Source organism: Oryza sativa, chromosome 6 (assembly GCF_034140825.1).
Source record: "Oryza sativa Japonica Group chromosome 6, ASM3414082v1".
Lineage (NCBI taxonomy): Eukaryota > Viridiplantae > Streptophyta > Magnoliopsida > Poales > Poaceae > Oryza > Oryza sativa.
The window spans coordinates 26,515,546-26,537,232 of record NC_089040.1 but is presented as its reverse complement, the minus strand read 5'-3'; the positions used below and the strand labels follow the sequence as shown (position 1 = coordinate 26,537,232).

The 21,687-nt window shown below is 38.5% G+C and overlaps 2 protein-coding genes across 3 annotated transcripts; one reads left to right on the top strand and one right to left on the bottom strand.

The window, feature by feature from the left end:
* Window positions 1–1,776: 1,776 nt before the first annotated feature.
* Window positions 1,777–3,682, top strand: PSK1 (Phytosulfokines 1). Of its 2 annotated transcripts, none has more exons than NM_001421657.1 (2): window positions 1,777–2,082; window positions 3,220–3,682. In NM_001421657.1, the coding sequence occupies exons 1-2, from the start codon at window positions 1,939–1,941 to the stop codon at window positions 3,343–3,345; spliced, it is 270 nt and encodes an 89-aa protein (NP_001408586.1). In that variant the 5' UTR covers window positions 1,777–1,938; the 3' UTR covers window positions 3,346–3,682. The 2 variants fall into 2 exon arrangements, with proteins under 2 accessions (NP_001408586.1, XP_015642599.3); XM_015787113.3 differs by having other exon boundaries at window positions 1,779–2,094.
* Window positions 3,683–17,523: 13,841 nt separating this feature from the next.
* Window positions 17,524–18,225, bottom strand: LOC4341587 (protein GLUTAMINE DUMPER 6). Its single transcript, XM_015787068.3, has one exon. It carries the CDS (start codon window positions 18,171–18,173, stop codon window positions 17,787–17,789), a length of 387 nt encoding a protein of 128 aa, XP_015642554.1. The 5' UTR covers window positions 18,174–18,225; the 3' UTR covers window positions 17,524–17,786.
* Window positions 18,226–21,687: the final 3,462 nt, after the last annotated feature.

Genomic DNA, 21,687 nt, shown 5'->3' with positions numbered 1-21,687 from the left:
ACCGAATAGACCGAAAGACCAAATTAAAAAAAAAATCTAAATGCAACCTACAATCCACCAAGTTCAATATAATTAAACTCTAATTTTCACAGCCCTACTTCTTCTAGGCATGCAACGTAATAAGAGTCTTTAGTCATACGTGCTTATGGATTTGTTTTGTGATTTTTGTGTAAAAATTTCCATTATTTCTTTGCATATATGAAAATGTTGCTGAATTTCGGTCAGACCGAGACCGAGACCGAATTTGTCGGTCATGATATTTTTTGCGTTGAAATTTGGTCTTCACTTTTCGAAGATCGAGACCGAAAATTTCGGTCAGACCGAATGCCCACCCCTACTTGTTCTCTCTATACCCATATGTCAATGATAATTATTATTATTATACTCCCTCCGTTCTAAACTATGAGGCACTTCCTTTTTAATGAAAAATCGAACTCGATAACTTTTAATTAAAAATAATACTAATATATACTAAATATTATGCATGTTATATCACTATATTTATATTTTAAAGTACTTTCATGTAATGCTAATTTCATATTCGTTAAAATATAGATATTATAATTCAAGATGGAGGAGTACAACCAAACAGTAGAGGATCCACTTCCTCTTTATTTATGCCAAGTTATTTTAGAACCATGCTCCACACAAGACACGCACACATGCATTGACATGTGCTAATTTTGTTTCGTGTGGAAAGGCATGGAGGCCGGTTCCCCACAATGTCCAATCGCTGCCAACTCTGCGAGAGAGAAGGGGGAGGAATGGAAGCTTGTGCATGGCCTAAACACACACTTTGACACTTGACTTTGTGTTGGAATCCATTGATTAGCCGCTCAATGCAGCATCCCCAATGCAGAGGTCTCCCCTCTACTCCTAGCTCTTTGCAAAACCCAATGTCCACCATTTACTTCAATTTCTCAGTCTTCCTTGCTCATGTCTCCCTTGCCCTTCTCTCAACTTGGGTCAACTTCATTAAATTTCTCCTTTGGTATGTGCAAAGGCTTTGAAGGTGTAGGCCTGGTGCAAACATTGCAAAGTCAAAATGTACGGTACGATGCATCGAGTTACTGACATGGTAAATCTTCCCGATTCCCGTGTAAATAAACTACTATTTCATTCGTTTCATTTATAAGATGTTTTAATTTTGTTATGGGTCAAACTTGCTTAACTTTGACATAGTTTATTGAAAAAAATAGGTTAGAAAACTTAAATTCAGGAAAAAAAAATAGGTGAGATATCCTAGTATAACCATCTTGGTTTGGTTAAGACATGCCTTAGAATAGACGAGTCGGTCGAAACGGTCAGAATCGGTAGCATCTCTTTAGAAACGACGCTCAATCGACCTGTAATTGACCGTATTTATCATTTAAACTATTCATTGTCAACATTAATACAATGCAAAAAGAAATTAGATTTTTTTTTATAAATAGTCAAAAATGGTACGCCAGTCTATCGGGAATTTATGTGACCGTTTTCACCCCTATTCAAGTGCATGGGCACTTGAGTTGTAAAATTGACTTGATCGAGATACCAACGTATATACAATTTACACATCGAATTGCCGGGAAATTGGACTTTGAGATCATTTTAGCTCCCCAAGGCGATCCACACGTACTCTACCACAAAACTTTGGTTGTTTTTGCTATCATCTCAAGGCCACTGCAGCATGCGCATTGCGCACGTACGAGATGCTACTCTTTCCAAGGAACCGATGTCTCTCTCTCTCTCCAGCCTCCATTGCTTATAAATATGTTCCTCCTTCCTATACTGGTAATGGCAGCAAAGCAAAGAAACAAAGAAGAAGAAGAAAGAAGAAGCAGCAGCAAAAAAGTTGATCAGTTAATTAGCAAGTGTGTTCTTCTTTCTTTTGGTGAGAGAGAGAGAGAGAGAGAGAGAGAGAGAGAGAGAGAGAGAGAGAGAGAGAGAGATCTCAGAATGGTGAATCCAGGAAGAACAGCTAGGGCACTCTGCCTCCTATGCCTTGCTCTCCTCCTGCTAGGTCAAGATACCCATTCCAGGAAGCTCCTGTTGCAGGAGAAGCACAGCCATGGCGTCGGCAACGGCACAACCACCACCCAGGTCAGCAGATTAGTTCAGTATCGTTTCTTCAGCTTATTAACCGTGGCCAAATTTGAATTCTATAACTTAATTTTAGAGTTGATGTGGATGTGTTATTAATCATAGATTATTTCTCAACATTGGGTTTTATGCCGCTAATAACACATATGTAAAACCTTTACAAACAAATTATTTTTCGGTCGCTAATAAGCGTTACGGCTTATAATTTTCCTAGTGAACAGTGCATGCATTTTGCAAACTTCTTGTTGGCTCTGGTTGCAACTTGCAAGCACGCATATGCATTGAGAGAAGAGTTCATACACACACTGTATTATATATATGTACATTTGGGCTATAAGATACTAAAATGAAACAGGAGCATCGTGTTCTGAAATGGCGTGGCGTTCTTGTTTATTTTCAGCTTGTGTAATTGCTGGAGGGCAATAGCATGGGAAAACACTCTAATCTGAATCTGTGACACCTGGAACAGTAGCACCATTCTTGATGGCATAATACATGTACTTAACCACATGTTTATCGTTGGAATCCTGGTACAATGCTCCGAGCTGCATCGATCCATCCATGCGTGTTACCTCCATGTGTTCGAAGATGCTATATATTTGCATACGACAGGCACAGCTTCATGAATGTTACTTCGCACTGTCTTAACAAACTCCCTCAGTTTCATATTATAAGTCATTTGATTTTTTTTCCTAGTCAAGTATGACCAAGCTTATAGAAAAAATTAGAAACATCTAAAATAACAAACTAGTTTCAGAAAATCTAACATTGAATATATTTTGATAATATGTTTGTTTTGGGTTGAAAATACTAATATATTTTTCAATAAACTTGGTCCAACTTAACTAGAAAAAAAATCAAACGACTTATAATATGAAACGGAGGGAGAACTTTCCAAAGAACGACATTATCTTAATTTTAAGACATCGTTATTGTTTTTAAAATAATAATAGGATCACTAGTTTCTATTACAATATATTTGTAAAACACAATAATATGACAATATTATAGAGGTAGTACTACTTTTTGAGATTTCCATACATCCAATCTATAAATTGATCAAAGTTTCTGCTTCCACTCTGTTTCGTTCGTTCTTGAAAGTTTTCTTCTAACAGTATGATGATCTTGATCAATCAGGAACCAAGCAGAGAGAATGGAGGAAGTACAGGTTCCAATAACAATGGGCAGCTGCAGTTTGATTCAGCCAAATGGGAAGAATTCCACACGGATTATATCTACACCCAAGATGTCAAAAAGCCATAATGGCTGTTCATTTATGATTTGAACTAGTACTAGTAGCTTATACCTTCTGCGCGTCTTTTGTTCGTTTGGAGAGGGGATTTTCTTGGGATTTAGCATATGAACTAATTAAATTAAATCCCAGGCAAATCCCACTCAGCCCATTTTGTGCAGAAGTTGTCAGTGTTGCACTGTATAATTATTTAGTCATACACAACTACTCCTGGTAACTACTCCTATCTTCGATGAATTTTCTGGTTTTGCCAGACGTGACAATAGTCCAGTAGCATGCAGTACCCTCTCAGAATCCCTGTAATTTAGCAAAAAAAAAAGGAAGAAAAGAAAAGAAGCTTCCCTACTACTTTCTCCGTTTCACAATGTAAGTCATTCTAGCATTTCCTACATTCATATTGATGTTAATGAATCTGGATAGATATATACTCCCTCCGTCCCAAAAAAAAAGGCAAACTGTGGGTTCCCGTGCCAACGTTTAACTGTCCGTCTTATATAAAATTTTTTTATAATTAGTATTTTCATTGTTGTTAGATGATAAAACATGATTAATACTTTATGCGTGACTTATCTTTTTAATTTTTTTCATAATTTTTTCAAATAAGACGGACGGTCAAACGTTGGGTACGGAAACCAGGGTTTGTCTTTTTTTGGGACGGAGGGAGTATGTCTAGATTCATTAACAACAACTAGGGAGGAAGCCCGCGCAGATGCGCGGACAATTTAGTTATTATTTATTAAAAGAATGCTAAAACATGTTATCTTACCATATTTTATTTAAAATCCATAGATTATCTTATCTCTACCCTAAAATTGACCATAGACTTTGATGATACACTAAATTTAATTATAAGAATGTCTCTCATATTAAAAAAAAAACCTAGCTGGTTATATATAAAGTCCCCTATCACAACTACTTATTTTTGTTCTCTTGAAAGAGTTGGGTGCCTTTTTAATAAGATAGAATTGATTATTAAAAAAACAAACTTAATATATCATTAATACAATAAAAAAATCATCTCCATTTCATACCGAAGTGCACATGTCTCACTTGTGTCTAAATGTATAAATATTTTTAAATACCACTTCTATCAATTAATAAGAGAAAACCATTAAAATTAGATATAAATACCCATCTAACGTGCTAAGTTGGCCATCGCTGCTAAGGATTTATTCTATAATGCCTTTAAATATGGGTGCCGCATTGATGTAGCCATACCCTTCAAGACTATCGTCGATCACAAATTTTAATACCTAGCTCACGGTCTATACACTTATAAAAAAGTGTATTAGTAAGTAGGCTAGTGAGTTCTCCTACCAAGAGTGAAAGGAGTCATAGAGGACTCGATGGACTGATCGTATGTAGGTAGGTACAAACATAATAAAGTTTTAGTTTTAAATTTGAGGATTAGGAGGGAAAGATTAATATTTTTAATCATACATGCGTAGGTATGTTTTTCTAGGTTTTTTTCGATGAATAGTACATATTTTTCTGTGGTATGGATACGGGAGATTAATATGGAGAGATTACTTTGATACATCTAAACTAATGTTTAAAAATAATAGGTCACATGACGGCTTAGGAGCATTTGTATGATGTTCAATGGTATTTTAGTATATAATAATATTCTTGCCTCAATGATTGGTGGATAGTAGTACATACACAGAATTGATACAAGGGTTTAAGTGTAATATAGAATTGACACGTAAGGCAAGACATGTATGAGTCAAGTACACTGGACCTTATATACTATATACTCAGATTAACTTAAACTTATACTCCGAAGACTAAAGAGGAAAAGATCAACATATACACCTCCTATTAGTCTTAATTAAGACATATCGGTCTAGTTCATTTAATTATTTTTTATAGTCGTTGAAATGCTAAAGATATAATTATATCAAAATATTTATCTGGATATATCTAGATTTACATTAATGTGATAATTCATATTTTAAAACAGAAATAACATTTTTTAGTGCTAATCACAATTAGAGTATTCTAGTTTGGGATATTGTATATTCCTTTAAATATTAAATTTATGATAACGTCAATTTTTCTGAAATATTTAACTAACATTACTTTGTTTTGTGAAAATAATATTATTTTAACATATCAATATTTTAGAACAGTGGATTTTTTAGAGTGCTAATCAGAACTAATTATTATATTTTATTTTTTGATATTATAGAGCTAATCTAATTATGCATGATTGTGAAGTGATATATGATGATATGATCTACATTATCTATGTTCTACACAATATTTTTTTATTGTTGGATGGCATGTGAAAGGTTCGGATATGATTTGAAATAATGGAGGAACTTTTTTTTAATGTTACTCATGCTTTAAGTGTTTTTATTTTTTGTCATATCTATTATATTTAATTTATTTATGAAAGTTTTATAAAGTGATACATTGTTGTTTTTTCTTCTTTTTTTTGACAGCTTCAATAGCATCCTAAGGTTAGGATATAATAAAAAATAAATATTTCTTATGAGTTAAAGAATGTAGTACATTTTATTGGTATTTATTTGGTTAATTAAGCACCATGAATACGATAATGAAGAATGATAAAATAGACTTATGTGCAAGGTTATGATTATTCCTCTATACGGAAATGATTTAAAAATATTTTTTTTAATTGTAACAAATTTAAAAGAAAGAAAGAGATGAGAAGATTGCATAGGAGGGGGAGAGATACGTACGTACGTACATACCATAGGGAGGAGGGTGGGTTGGTGGGGGAAAGGGGAGGAAGGTGGATTATGGTTTTTTTTTCTAAAAATAAATCTCGTAAATGAAAATAGTGGGTATTCTAAAAATAAATCTAATAGATGAAAATAGTGGGCCTAGCGATTTATTAGAGAGCCACGTAGTAGCTTAGGAGCGTTTGTAGGAGTCCCACGTGGCGGCTTGAGAGTGTTTGTACGAAGTTTAATGGACTTTTACTATATAATAATAGATATGAATGTGAGAAATGCTAGAATGACTTACATTATGAAACGGAGGAAGTACAATATGCACAATGCATGATGGTGAAGCTGAATTTTTCTTCGCAGCTTGCAGCTTCTGTTGTATCCCAATCGGAAACTCTGTAAGAAATGCAGTAACGCAGTGTTATGCGCAGGGTTTCAGTGTGAATTTGGGATAAAACACCGCCAGATCGAAAGATAGTTTAGTTGGGATGAGAAGAGATTATAGATTGAGAAGAACTTGAAGGGAAACTAATTTTGATTATTCATTGCTTAATCTCAATGCCCATAACACGCAGAGAGATTGATCCTATTCTCGAGATCATAAATTGGGCCCTCACCATCTCAGCCCACCATGGAAAAGAAAAAAAAAAACAAGAAGAATAATAGCATAACAGAGTGTGAGTTTTCAGAGAGAGAACTTGGAAGTATACCTGGGCTGGGCTCGCACCAATTTGGGCACGAACCGTTTCAGCCCACAAACCCATTATTTCGGTTACTTGCACATTATTTCTGCAGGATTCTTTGAGAAATAAATTTATTCAGCACTTGGCTGAGCATTTTTCTCCCCCATGATAATAGGCCACAACCGATTGGGTAGCTTAGCTTTGCTGTCTACAAAAATATCATACATGTGGCTTTATTTTCTCTCGAACATTCCTCCTACATGTGGCTCATAGTCCAAACCAAAAGGAAAAAGAAAAGAAAAAGAAATAACGGATCTGCCAAGGATGGCCTCAATTCCCAGTAATATTTTTGTAGCGTTTTAAAAATATCTCGGCCCCTAGATATTTCAATTAAGAAGAAGCATACAAAACCGGGGTAAAAAAATATCACGAAAGTCTATCCTCCCTACACTAGGAATATCGTTCTCTACGGATCAGGTCTTAACTCGTGCTTTGAGGCCCTAGCTATCCATACATACATATATGTCGACTTTTAGCCCATGTTTTTGTTTTTTTTTTTGGTGGAACAAAGGACCGAAATTTCTTGGTGGGATGAGGATTTAAACCCTGGTCGATAGCTTCCCACCGGAAGACATCCACCACCATTCCACAAGCACGTTTGCAATTTCCAGCATTCTTCCTAGCTAGCTTTGATTCCATCGTCCATACATATGTATGGTCCTTTCACCTTTTGTAGTCCTGTTCCTAGCTCCATTTTTTGACCTGGCAACAGCTCGCACACGTACGTCCACTCGCCCTTCCACTACTCGATCCATCCATACCTATATCTGCTTGCGATTGGTCGATCGATCGACGACGAAACACTGAAAAAAGTCGATCTGAACCGGCCATATTCAGAAATCACAGCAACGATGCAGAATTATTGCAGATCAACGTACACAAGATGCTGGTGCAGTGTGCGTGATAGTGTCGACATCATGAGCCAGCATCACCACACCTCTATCCATCTCTTCGTCTGGTCTCGATCTCAAAAACCTTTACACTTCATGCAATATTATCACTGATTATTAGTTACATATATATGTGTTCATCGCTTTTTAGAGAACTGAGACAGATGCAGTCAGGGGCGGATCCAGGAAAAAAAATTGGAGAGGCTCAGTTACACAGTTTCTTCAATCTCCAACCATTTAGGGATCTTTAGTTTACCATTCATTGTGAAAAAAAAAATCAAAGGGGGTGTTCCAGAGGTATCCATAGGTCTTGTGGATGTAGGGGGACTTGCACCCATGTTGGATCCGCCCCTGGATGCAGTGAAGGATGATGGATGCACGTAAAAAAATATAGAAAAGATGTGACGATCAAATTCGATGGATATACATATATACATCTATATCTTCTTTCTCCCCAGCTAAACCACCAAGCTGAAAGAAAAAGGTGTGACAGACAAGGAAAAAGATAGAGCTGACGATGGCGAAGAAACGATCGAACGATCGATCAATCTCTCTCCTTTCCCCCCCCCCTGAAAACCTACGGCGAAGTAGAAAACTTTGTCTTCGCTTTAACTGCTTGCTGATTCTCTCGCCCATAGTTCTCCCATCACTGGTGGAGAAACTATCTTTCGTCGGTCGGCCGAATTCCACAATAGACCCGGATGTAATAAAAACTGGGGCTAAAGATGATCTTTAGTCCCGGTTAAAAAGGGTAACGGACATATTTGATCTTTAGTCCCGGTTGGTGAAGATCATCTTTAGTCCCGGTTCAAATGCTGTCAGGGCCTGTCAAGCCCCCCCCCGGGATCTTTAGTCCTGGTTGGTATACCAACCGGGACTAAAGATTCCACTGGGTGCATTCCCGTACGAACATGCTAAGTGTTTCATATGTAATGCATCCAACGCACATTGCAGATTCCACTGGGTGCTTTTACTCTTCGACCTGGAGGCCTGCACCGTCAACGTACATGACTCAATGGATAAAAAAGAGTCTACGTTTGATAAGGTTTTCGAACTTATAGACAGGTACTGTCATAAGTTCCTATGTTAATTAAGAATCTTGTTATAGTTAATTGCTACTACGAATCATAGCTTTAAACTCCATGTAGGGCTTGGTATCGGTTCCGTCATTTGGTCCGCGGCAAATGGAGAGAAAGACTTAGGCGGAAGTTCAAATTTCCTGTGAGTACACATGCTCTACATTTATATTTCTCCGATTCAAATACATACAAGTGTATATTAATTAGATCTCTCGTCGTTTGTCATTTATTTATAGTGCGCAAAGCAAAAGTAGGGAACTAACTTGTGAGGCTACTACGTGTGCGAGTATTGCCACTACCTTGTAGACCAAATCATCACCACAAGAGAGCTCGATGTACGTACAAATAAATTCAAAATTTCATTTTGTATCGATTTGTTGTTTAATTACTAATCAATTTCATACATTCATATAGTTTATTCGCATGAGGGATAACCTGATCACACACAAGGAATTTATCGTGGCGGTTCAAGAACAACTCATGGGATTTATCAACGAACAAATCCTTGATCCCAAGGGTGAATTCTACTACGACGGAAACACAATTCATAGGTCCTTAGCTTCTGAGATAGCGACTACTACTACGTCAAAATTGTAGCTAGCTAGGACATATAATGGATTGTAATTAATACATGACTATGTTTCTATATGCATCTGTACACATTTTCTATAATGTAAATATATATTTTGGTCATATATATATATATATACATATGCATTTGCATAACATATATATGTATAAATACATATATATTATGCATGTACATATGTATTGGAACATATATAAATATAATATTTTATATATATATATATATATATATATATATATATATATATATATATATATATATATATATATATATATATATATATATATATATATATATATATATATATATATATATATATATATGTATTGAAACATATATATGCATGTATATAAACCATGTAGCAATAGGGCCATGAAAAAAAAATAGGTCAGCTCGATCTTTAGTTCCGGTTATTTCACCCGATACTAAAGGGGATTATGAACCGGGACTGCAAACGCTTTCTCCACCAGTGCATTTTCCGTTAATTTAGCACTGTAGATAGCATACGTGGTGATCTGATCTGAATATATATCTGAATCTGACGCAGATCACGCTCAGCATGCGAGTATATAGGCTTGTAGTGGCATATCATGGGTTGCTGCTGCCATTGGCGGTAGCTCATCGAAAAGATCACCAACTAGCTATAAGCTGGAGTAGCTTGTAGCTTGCACTGTGGTATGCCTGCTTCTGCGGCTGCTGCTGCTGGTAGCTGCATGCAGATGTGTTTGCTAGAGAGAAAGCAAAGGCGTGGCGAGAATATTCGTGAGGATAATGCCTCTTCCGAGTCGTTCCAATCTCTGCAATTCTGCACACGCTCCTCTTCTTTTATCTGCACGTACTGTTCTTGCAGTAGTTGGCATCCAAGAGGCGGACTTACTCCATCCGTCCTAAAAAAAAGACTAACTTTTATCTACGAATCAAGATATAGATATAGACATAACCTATGTTCAGATTCGTATATTTTTTAGGTGAATGGTGTATTTACGATGTGCACTAACCAATATAATAAGGGTGTATTTAGTTCACGTCAAATTAGAAGTTTGGTTGAAATTGAAACGATGTGACGGAAAAGTTAAAAGTTTGTATGCGTAAGAAAGTTTTGATGTGACAGAAAAGTTGAAAGTTAATTTGAAGAAAAATTTTGGAACTAAACTCAGCCTAAACTGTCAATGTAGGATGGAGCGCTTTTGATCATGTTATTTCATCTTTGGTTGTACCGCAGTTTGGATTGCAGGGAGAAATTTTGGATGGATCACGTGTGTTTATTCCTTGAAATTATTTTTTGATTTTGTATATGTTTTAACTAAGGATAACAGGGATGAACATGGTGGCAAAAATTTCCGACCGACCGAGTATGATTGCTCTAAACTGTTTTCAATTCTAAACATATAACAAATTTGATTAGAATATTTTTTGTAAGTATCGTATTGGTATCGTCGCTAAACTGTTATACTAATAAATATGATAAATTCTCAAGTGAGTGCGAAAAACGTTTCTATAGACATGATATCATTTTTGACCATTTTCATTCAACAAGATGTATCATAGCCAAAACATTACGATGACAAATCGTTGTTAGTAAATAGGAAGGGCTTATTTGGAACACAAGAATTTAGTATGATTCTCGCGTTAAAAGAGATCGCATAGTTTTCATGTGCTATTTCTATATTGCAATGGTAACCATTTAAAGGAAAATTTTGCGACGGTAACCTACACTACACAGCTACATCTAGAGTAGCATCTCTAACTAGGAGAGATTTGATGATGAGCTAATTAGAGCCTAAGCTTTTTTTCTCAGTGATCAAGAAAGTGCATTCAAGCTTTTTTTTTTCCTCTGTTATGCTATCGGCTTGTTTTTCAAGCTGGGTAATGAAAGTTACCTGTTGTCAAAAAAAAAAAAGTGCATTCATGACGATATTATGATCGATCGATGGCAAGTGAGAAAGGGGTCCAGATCCCCACCGAGTGGATTTGGCCTAATCTCAACCGTCCTTTTGACTTATACGGCTGAGATTTTCTCTAATCTCTGTAACCGTGTTTCTTTCTTTTCCTAATTAAATTACAAGTACCAAAGCAGCAGACCATCGTTTTCCCTCCAGAGCCACAACAGCTTCATCTTTGTCATCGAACTTTAGTTCAGCTATGGTGTTAATATTGGCATATTGTTATTCATTGCCTCAAACAGTCAAACTGAAGATTCAAGGGTATCTACCTCCAACCATGGTGAAGAACATAATGCTAATGTTTATTTAGATGGTTTTGTGATGGACAACGTTGTTTTATTGATATTATTGGCCGGAGAATAATCATGGTTATGGTGGGAAGTACTAAAAAACTAAATATTTTCCTCTAAATCTATATGATTAAGATAGTTGATTAGAAGAAGAGTAGGGGCCATGATCCCAGCCATAGAAGTCAGAAGAACGGTTAAGATTGAGCCAAATCCACCGGTGGAGTTAGCCCCAACTCTAGGGGATTTGGACCCGTGAGAAAGAGTCATATGCTCCAGGATATTCGGCAGGCTAGGCAAGAGAAATTTTTAAAAGAGATTGAAATTCTGAGCCCTGGTGGTGGAGACAATGATGGCAGGGTACAAACTGTGTTGTTCACTAGCTACCTCTGTCTTTGATTATCTATGATGCAGCGGATTACAGTGAGAATTTTGGATGCATCATGTTTGTTTTCCAAAGAATTTCTATTTGATCATACATGCATTCTAAATATCATAAGTATACCCTTCGACAAACTTATTTTAAAACGTAGGAATTGTCCCAAGTACTTCCCACCTCTTCATATTTTATTTGTAGCTTAGCCCATAACACTAGTTCACATTATTAATATATTATTTAGTCCATGATTGGTGGTATTTATCTCTAATAGCACTTTTGGGTATTTCAATATGTATTTAAATATATTTGCTAGTTGCTACCGTATCTAAGTTATTCGTATGTTTTTGCATCCTGCTAAAAATTCATACTAAGGTATGTGGTGTTTAAATCTCCTGAAGATAAAAATGAAGATAAATATTAAGTGTTTTACGCAAAACAATGTGGTAATAACGTGTGATTAATTTAGTTTTAACTATTACAAACTTGAAAAATGGATTAATATAATATTTTAGAATAACTTTCATATAGAAAGTTTTCACACGAAATATACCGTTTAGCAGTTTGAAAAACGTGCTACTTTTATTAAAAATTTATTCAACTTTTGTTGGAGAAAAGAACAGGGTTCCTCCGATATAATCCATATCCCATAACACATTCACACCGACAAGTCGTCGGTCGTAAATACTAAGGGCTTATTCGGGCACAAAGAATTTCATATGATTATTGTGTTGAAGATCACCTAGTTTCCCTGTGCCATTTCTAAATTGCAGCGGTAACCGTCCCTACACTACATAGCTAGCTCTACACGCCCAGAGAAGCAGCATCTCTGACTCCGAGAGAGATTTGGGCTAATCAGAGCCAGAGCTTTTCCTAATTCTCCATGGCAACAAAAACCCAACAAATTAACGAGCATATATATGAAAAATTAAGTGCATCCATGCATCCATGACGGCATAGATATGATCGATGGCAACAAAGTTGCGACTTGGCGACATGAAACAGAGTAATATGCTCCAGGATATTCGGCAATTGAAATTGAAAAAAAAGTTAAAGATGGAAATTGGTGAGCTCCTGGTGGTGGAGACAATCATGGCAGAGGGGTACAAGCTGTGTGTGTTCCCTGCCTCTGCCTTTGGTTTTCTGACTAGGCCCCCACTCCCAAAAGCTCCTTTTCCCAAAAACTTCTCAAGAAATGAAGGCGTTGCACACGGACGATCCGCCGCTTCCACTAGCTAGCAAATAGTACTACTAGTACTAGGGTACTTTCGTTTATGTATCTCACCAAAATTAGAACAATATTAAAAAGAAATAAAAAAAATTAGAGCAACATTACTCAGTTCATGGATGCTTCTGCGAATGACAGGTAGTGGAAACTACCAGTACCTGCATACAATGAATGGAGACCGAAATTTTGACAAAGGGACCCTTTTGCAAAACTTGTTTTTAAGAATGAACCGTGAATTCAGCGCCAATTAACCCTAATAGCGTGGAGATATGACTCTCGCTAGTTGCATTAGAGATTTTATTACTCCCTTCAACCACAAAACATGTTATTTTGAAATGTTTTACTCCCTCCACTAGTATGTAACTTAAAACGTTTAACACTAATATCTCGTCAACTATGCAGATTAGATGTAGGGAAATCAAATGTGTATATTTGCCTCATAAAGTAATTTAGTCCGGTTTCCTAGTTTTTCAAATACAAATTAATGATCAAAAATTTATTTTAGGTAATGTGTCAATGTCTAAAACATATTTTTCGCGGGAGTGGATACTTCGATCTTTTTTCCCGAATGTAAAAGTTTCTCTAGTATTGTTCGGTCTTGTCCACAATATCTAGTGAGAGTGAGGACGAGAGCGAAGAGGAATCTAGGCGGCAGTAACCTCGACAACCACATCGGCAAACTAAGGATATTTGCTGAATTATGATTTTCAAAGTTTATGGATGGAGTAATATTTGATACAAGTTTAAGAAATTAAATAGCACCGACGAATTTTACTTTTAGATATATAGAGCCGTTTCATGCATTTTGCCACTCGAAAAAATGTCTTTAATTATTTTTCATCCTAGTCTATATGCCATTTGAATTAGATGGTTATATGAAATGGCAGCATAATCAAAACGACAATATTTATTGTGTCAATTCATATTCCTCAAAATTTAAATACTGGTCTAGACTCGAAATAAGATGATTTAGGAGGACGGAAGAGCACAAAGCTTCCCCATTACCCTCTACACGCTCGAGGCGCCGCTTCCAGGCTAGCCGCAACAAAAACACAGAACGCCCTCCTTTTGGAAAGTAGCGTAGGGCCCCGAAGTGACATGACTTGGATATCATATTAGCATCGCTATTGGATTTGGACCCCTCTACTCTACACACACCTCTCTCTCTTTTCCCCTTTTATTTTCTCTTCCATTTTCTTTTCTATGAGAGCAAAAAAGAAGGAATTCTTGGATGATGATCACTTTGGAAGAAAAAGATTTTGGGGGTGAAATGAAACCTATGGGAAGGAATTGAGAACTGGAGGGAGGAATCGATCAGTCAATCAGTCAGTCTGTCACTCACCCAAGTCACTTTAATTGCCAATCTAGTTAGTTATGCTAAGGAATATTACTTGCCATCAAACAAGTAATAATAATGATGATGATAAAGCACCTTTGGCAAAAGATGGAGGTATGTCAGCCATTGATAATGGATTAGATAAGCAAAAACGTATGGTTGATCTCAACTTAATGGCAAAAGAGGTATATATACAATGCATAGTTATTCGCGCATTGGCCCTGTTCCTGATACCAGCTTGTAGGTAAAAGGCTAACAATTAATGCCAATTAACTAAGAGGCTAACAATACCAATTAATTAAGAGATGTTTTATTGGCAACTCTGCCACTGGTAAACTATTTTGTTTACTTCTTCCGTTTCACTATAAGTTAATTTAGTACCACAGGTGACACATTCTAATACTACAAATTTAGACATTATACTGTCCAGATTCTTAGTATTAGGTTGTGTTATATCCAGTACTAGATAAACTTATTCTGGACGGAGATAGCACTTTAGAAAGAAAAACGAGGAAAACCATTAGCTAGCATATGATTAATTAAGTATTAACTATTATTAAATCAGAGTAATAGATTAATTTGATTTTTAAAAGAATTTCTATATATATTTTTCATAAAACATATTGTTTAGCAATTTTAAAAATATATTCACTGTAAACGAGTGATTAACCCAACCCAAACTCACTTTCTAGAACGCTCCCTAACTGCAGTTTAAATGCAGTAAGTAGCCCTGCAAGCCAGTTTACAGATGTTTGTGATAAGGTGTCATTATAATTCATAACATCGATCATGAATTCGGTACGGTCGTTGACAAATTAAAGTGAACAAAGCACATCAATTTGGTAAGAATTTGCCCCTTTTGTTCAGTTTCTAATTGCTCAGGAATATATCCTAATTGTTCAATAATTAATAGCAGAGATATCTTTTTGTTGAAAAGAACAATGCCAATTTTTTTTTGAGGCAAATGGACATACAAACAAATGGATCATGGATGCACCTGATCGTACAAAGTGGCAACAGAACATACGACCTTATTTCTCCTTTGATTAAAGTTATCTTATTTAATTTTTTTGGGGGAGAGAAGTCAATACTCAAATGTCTCAATAATAATATATATCAGATGTGGTCTTGTATGCAGGGCCCATAGTTTTGGTAAAGTTTATACATCTTGAATGATCGCCGCTGTTGTATGAATTCCACGCAACGTGTCGCGACACACTTTAATTGCACTTATTTTTAAGTACCTGAGTATTTTCATTTGCTAAGAAATTAAACTAACTAAAGTGGTTTGATCGATCTAAAAAAAAAGCCGCTAGAAGGGATATCCAAACCGGTTTTATGATTTGAGATTTTATACTTCAGAGCTTAAATGGACTTTATTGATGTTTAAAATAAACTGTAAAATTAACTAATGTTAATTTATGATTAGTTTACTTCACAGGAACGCATTGATGCATACCCATATATGGCTTGTATAGCATGTTTGGCATCACCATGAGGGGGTGGGTGGTAAGGTTATAGGATGCGAAGAGAGATTTTAACTCTAGCATCTCCATACCAAAGCATATGACAATTTTGTTGATGAACTTTACCTCTTTTTCTTTTTTTAAAAAAAGAAAATACATTAGGCAATCGTAATATATGGAAGGTCTCCCTTTTTTTTTTACCTCTCGATGTGATGGGAGGTAACCTAAAAGTTATCTTATCCATGTACTTTCGGAAATAATTGGAGTGATAATCGAGGTCATTTATCTTAGGGGTGTAAAGTTTTGGCGTGTCACATCGGGTATTAAATAGGGTGTCACATGAGGTGTTCGGACACTAATAAAAAACTAATTATAGAATCCGTCAGTAAACCGCGAGACGAACTTATTAAGCCTAATTAATCGGGTATTATATAGCATGTCACATAAGGTGTTCGGCACTAATAAAAAACTAATTATAGAATCCGTCAGTAAACCGTGAGACGAATTTATTAAGCCTAATTAATCCGTCATTAGCAAATGTTTACTGTAGCACCATATTGTCAAATCATGAAGCAATTAGGCTTAAAAGATTTATCTCGTAAATTAGTCGCAATCTGTTCAATTAGTTATTTTTTAGCCTATATTTAATACTTCATGCAAGTGTTAAACGTTTGATTGCAAGTGTTAAACGTTCGATGTGACAGGGCGAAAAATTTTAAGGTGGGATGCCTTATTGAAGTTGATTTGTTGGGAACTGTGGATATCTACCTCAGTGAATTGATTTGTTCTGAGAAATCGCTCGATAAACCGGTCAAATTTAGAAGGAAAACAAACTAGATTTTTAGCTTTTGGCAATTTTTGCTCTTAATTCGTTTTCAAGATGATCGACCCGGCTTTTCAGAAAGCCTAAAACATAACAAAGTCTTTTAGAGAACACAATTTTTTTAAAAAAAACACACACGAGCTTACCCAAATTTTACCATTAAAATTTTCAGCCAAACATAACCAAATTTTGCCCATTTTCACGGTAACCACACTAAAATCAACAAAAGTGACCGGTCCCCCACTATGCAAGAGCCCCAAACACCACTGTGTATGTGTGCATCATCTGGCCATCTGCACTACTCGTCCTATCTGTTGTGCTCTGCAGCTTCTTCCTTCCTTGCGACCCCCTTGTACTGTAGCAGTTGAAGAAGCAAAAAAACACAAGTTCCAACCAATCGTGCATGCGGCCAAGCTACTACTGTACCAGTGCTAGCACAGTAGTACCGGTCAGGGTGCGCCTCTGCTCTGTCGCTCCACACGAATTTTGCATCCATCACCTCACCAAACACACGATTACTCTGCCCTGCCCCCCACAAAAAGGTTGTGGTGTGAGTTGTGACCAATCTGAATTCCGCAAATGAGTGCTTGGTGACTCATTGCCATGGAGGAGGTTGTCCATGAACTCATCTCACTGATCAATCAGAACAATGATGAACAGAAATCATCGGAAAAGGAAGAAAGGAAGAGATGAGATGAGTGGAAAAGGAAGAATTTTTTGGAGTTGGAAGGGGAAGAAAAGCCTTGATGCATTTATTGGAAGCACAAAGCTTTGCCTTTTGTCAGTTGCAACAACAAACCAAAAGACTTGAATTTACAGATTCCAAAGCCGAAGCTGGCCAAGAATTCGACCCAAATTTGACCTCTCGTCTCCTCTCCATGTGTGCTAGAGCTAGCAGCCGATGATTACAGGGGTGGAAAAAATTAATTCCTAGTAGCAAATCTCACGAACAAAATTGGTCCCACGCGCAACTTGCAGCACGGGCGGTTTCCCCTACGGCTCGCCGGCGGCGGCCGGTGGCGGCGGCGGGGGGAGGACGAAGGAGGAGAGCGGCTTGGCGCTGGCGAGGAAGGACGGCGCGGTGTCGCCGGCCATGATGACGACCACCTTGGGCTCCCGGTCGAGCGGCACCAGCACCTTGACCGACGCCGCCGCCGACGCCGACGACCCCGCGTCGCCGTGGTTCTTGCGGCGCGTGCAGACCAGCACGAGCAGCGCCACCGCGATGAGGCCCATCATCACCGCGAACCCCAGGAAAAGGTACGGCGTCGGCGTCCTCCACATCCCCGGGTGCCCACCACCACCACCCGCCGCCGCCGACGACGACGTCGCCGCCACCCCGCCTCCGCCTCCGCCCACCAGCTTCACTCCTCCCCTCATTCTCGAGCTCTGCGTGTGTTTGCCTCTCTCGCTCGCTCTCTGCTGCGGCGGTGAGGAGGGAGAGGGGAGAGGAGGGGGTATATATAGGTGGGCGAGGAGGGCGCGCGCGGTTGCGGCTAGCCGCTGCTGGGTTTTGTGGGCGCGACGCGACGCGACACGAGCGCGGGCGCGTCGCGCGCGCGCGCGCGCGGCGCTGCTGGGTTTGAGGCGGAGTCTGCCTGGCTTTTGCTTGGTTTGGGTGACAGGTGGCCGACACAGTGGCCAGTGGAGAGTGGAGATACTACTACTGTTGTTGTATCCAGTGTGAATGTGTGATATGGACTGTAAGTACAAAGTTGCATGTATTGATTTAATTGATTTATATGTGGTGTATTTTGGAGTGTCATTAAATGTGAATCTGGAAGTTTCTTGTGGAGACAATTGAAGGGAGTGCAAATTTAAGGGGGTGATTAAATGAGTCTCTTCTGCTTTTAAGCATGAAGAGAGAAACATTAAAAGGTTTTTGGAAGATATGAATTAAATCCTGGAACTTCTTCAATTGGTCTAATTATATTATGCCTTATATCATAGGTTCTCTGTTACGTGGTAAAAGATATCTAAAGCAATAGTCTAGTTACTTTTCCTTCGTTCCAAAAATATATAGCAAACTAAGATAAGATTGGAAATTTTCTAGTATTAAGAATTTGGACATGAGAAAATATCTAATTTAATCCTAAGATGCTATATTTTACAATGGAGGGAGTGCCCTTTTTTTCGCAAAACGGTATTATACTATGTTCGAATATGTAGTTACCAGCCTGATACTCATAGATACTAATCCTGGTTAGCAGGCATATATCAGACGTGGCACTCGTGCGGTAATAGGATGGGTACTTATAAGTACATCCTATAATGTGCTATTCTTGGAGTACTCTCTCACATGGCCGCGCCTCCTTTCCCATCAACAATAGTCGGAGTTGAAGGTGACGACCCTCGCTAGATTGTTGTGGTAGTAATTGTTGTACAAGAACTCCACCTCCCCTTAGCTTTAGCAAGAATGAGGGAAACAACGGGGCCACTCCTAGTTGTGCAAGTTATCGGCGAGGAGGTTAATTATATTTGTTCTAGTGGTGCAGTGAGCCAGTGAGGTGAGTGTGGAGGGGGATTGTTGGCCGACATCAATGGTGCATGCCAGAAAAGGATGACGAGCTCCTCAATGGTGAATTTCTTGCGGCGGAAGTCGTAGATGAGCCAAAGGTGGGATTTAGAAGGTCGCGCTGGGCATCCAAGGTGCAGGAGAAGATGTTGTCAATGTAACTAGAGATAGCCTTGAAGTGGACGTGTTAGGATAGCACTCCTCCATCGCCGCCTTGATCTCATCAATCAGCTAGAACGATACCGGTCGACCAAGCAGCAGTGGTGGCACACCGCACACACCTTTCTCAACCGTGCGCATGGGCGGAGGTGCGGCACTGTATCATCCTGCGCGTCCATATGGGATGATGTCCCATACCCCTTTTTTTTCCCAATATTTTTAGAGATTTTTATGTAACTGTGCGGTGGAGCACACCTAGTAGTTAAATGGAAAACCGAAACTCGAGTGTACATGTGTGCAGGGGAGAAGTCACGTCTAATAATGGTCTAAAGCAGTTAGGACTTACCCTAGATTAGCTTATACTCCCTCCATACTCATAAAGGAAGTCGTTTAGGATAATGTTTAAGTCAAACCTTGGGAATATAAATCATGAATAACTTTCAAGTTATTGAGTTTGAAAATATAAAAATTATATGTATAGATTTATTTTGAAAAATACTTTCATAAAAGTATACATATATCACTTTTCAATAAATATTTTTATAGAAATAAGAAGTCAAAGTTGTGTTTTGAAGACCGTGTCGTTGTCTTAAACGATTTTCTTTATGAGTATGGAGGGAGTATTTTCTAATTTATTATACTCAGATCCTCTTAAATCCAATGAAAATTTTGGAGAATAACCCTGCCCAGCGGTCGATAGTTAAATGCGTGCATGGATTCAGTGAACCTGGCCGTAGTGGGAAAACGTCGGAAGGACGAACCTACCCGGGTTGCTTGGAATGATCCATTCCAGAGGGTCATATATAATAGTACTCGCGTCCTTTTGTACATTTGTACTGCAAATGGCTCGCCGTCGTACGTTGCTATCCACAACCACTGTGAGCAGTAGACAGTAGTAGTGCACTAGTGCGCGTTACGTAATACTACTAGTAGCTAAACCGCGTCTTTTGGCTCTAATTGGCCCTCTCTCCCCGTGCCTTTTCTTCATCCATTTTCGCTGTGCTCCACTGAGGACAGACAGGCGATCGACCAACTACTCCTCTAACCCTTTTCACTGGAAATCGACATGCATTTTGTACAATTGTACTGCTAGTGTTAGCTCGCTCGCGTATGAAACGGTGACAGAAAAAGATTAATTAGGCATATAACCATGACGAGATAAATATATTAACTGTGATCGAATCACGTAGTAGCTGGCGGCGAATGCGGCCGGCTGGGCGGCGACCCGGCGTGCGTCACACACGGGAGAAAATTTAGTTGGCTGCGTGCTCGATCGATCGGTTGCTCTGCGTCGGTCGTCTCGCGTTTCCGAGTCGCCGCGCGCGGGCGCCGGCGCGGCGTTTACGCACACGCCACGCGAGCTGTCGTGCGTGTGTGTATCAGCAGGAGGTGGGCGCGGCAGGTGGCGTATGTACTGCGTCTCGAGGCAAGCAAAGAGAAGCAAGCGCGTTATGTCGTAGGAGTACGTACGTATACGTGTGAGCGTCGTGTGCCGCTAGCCTTTGGCTATTCACTCCGCCGTCTCACAGATAAGATTTTTTTTAAAATAATAATTATTTGTATCGAAGTTTATAAAATTGGAAATAAATATATTAACCGTAGATAAAGAAATAGATAATTGTATTGTGATTTGCTAAAATGAGGATATTTTGATTTTTGGTTTTATATTGATATGAGTAAAAGGTAAATTTATTTTAAATTGGGACAGATGAAGTGTACTTCAGAATCAGATATGGGGATCAAATTCGATCGCTAGCTGCTGCACACATGCGATTTTCCAAGTGCTCGATCGCGTCCGTCCAACGATCGCATGGGCTACTAGCGGCTGTTTGTTGTTCGAAGTGTCTCTTTGCTACTACTCCATTCTCGTTCGGATCGAGTAGCTTCTGGAGTGATCGTATATATCATCGTACACAAATTGCGTAGAAGTAGCACTGTACTGCATCCTCACGTCTGCGCGCAGAGGTCTCTGATCAACCGATGCATCGCCTCGTGTGCACGAAAACGGCCGGGAAAAAGGCAAACTTCGCTACTCAGTAGCACAGTACGGCGTACCTACGCACAGTACACTGATCTACTCTGCTCTTCTTTGAATAACACAAGACAGAACACGATAGAGAGAAAGGAAGGAGAATAAAATCACAAGCGAAACGAGAGGCCATCCGTCAATTTTGCGCGACCTGCGTGCGTGCGTACGTGGACCGGCCGGCCGGCCGCGCG

Bases quoted from the DNA above. Each gene is read 5' to 3' on its own strand.
- PSK1 (XM_015787113.3), top strand. From the start codon at position 1,939: ATGGTGAATCCAGGAAGAACAGCTAGGGCACTCTGCCTCCTATGCCTT. The intron at 2,095-3,219 runs GTTCAGTATCGT...TTGATCAATCAG, and splicing joins CCACCCAGGTCAGCAGATTA to GAACCAAGCAGAGAGAATGG.
- LOC4341587 (XM_015787068.3), bottom strand. From the start codon at position 18,173: ATGAGGGGAGGAGTGAAGCTGGTGGGCGGAGGCGGAGGCGGGGTGGCG.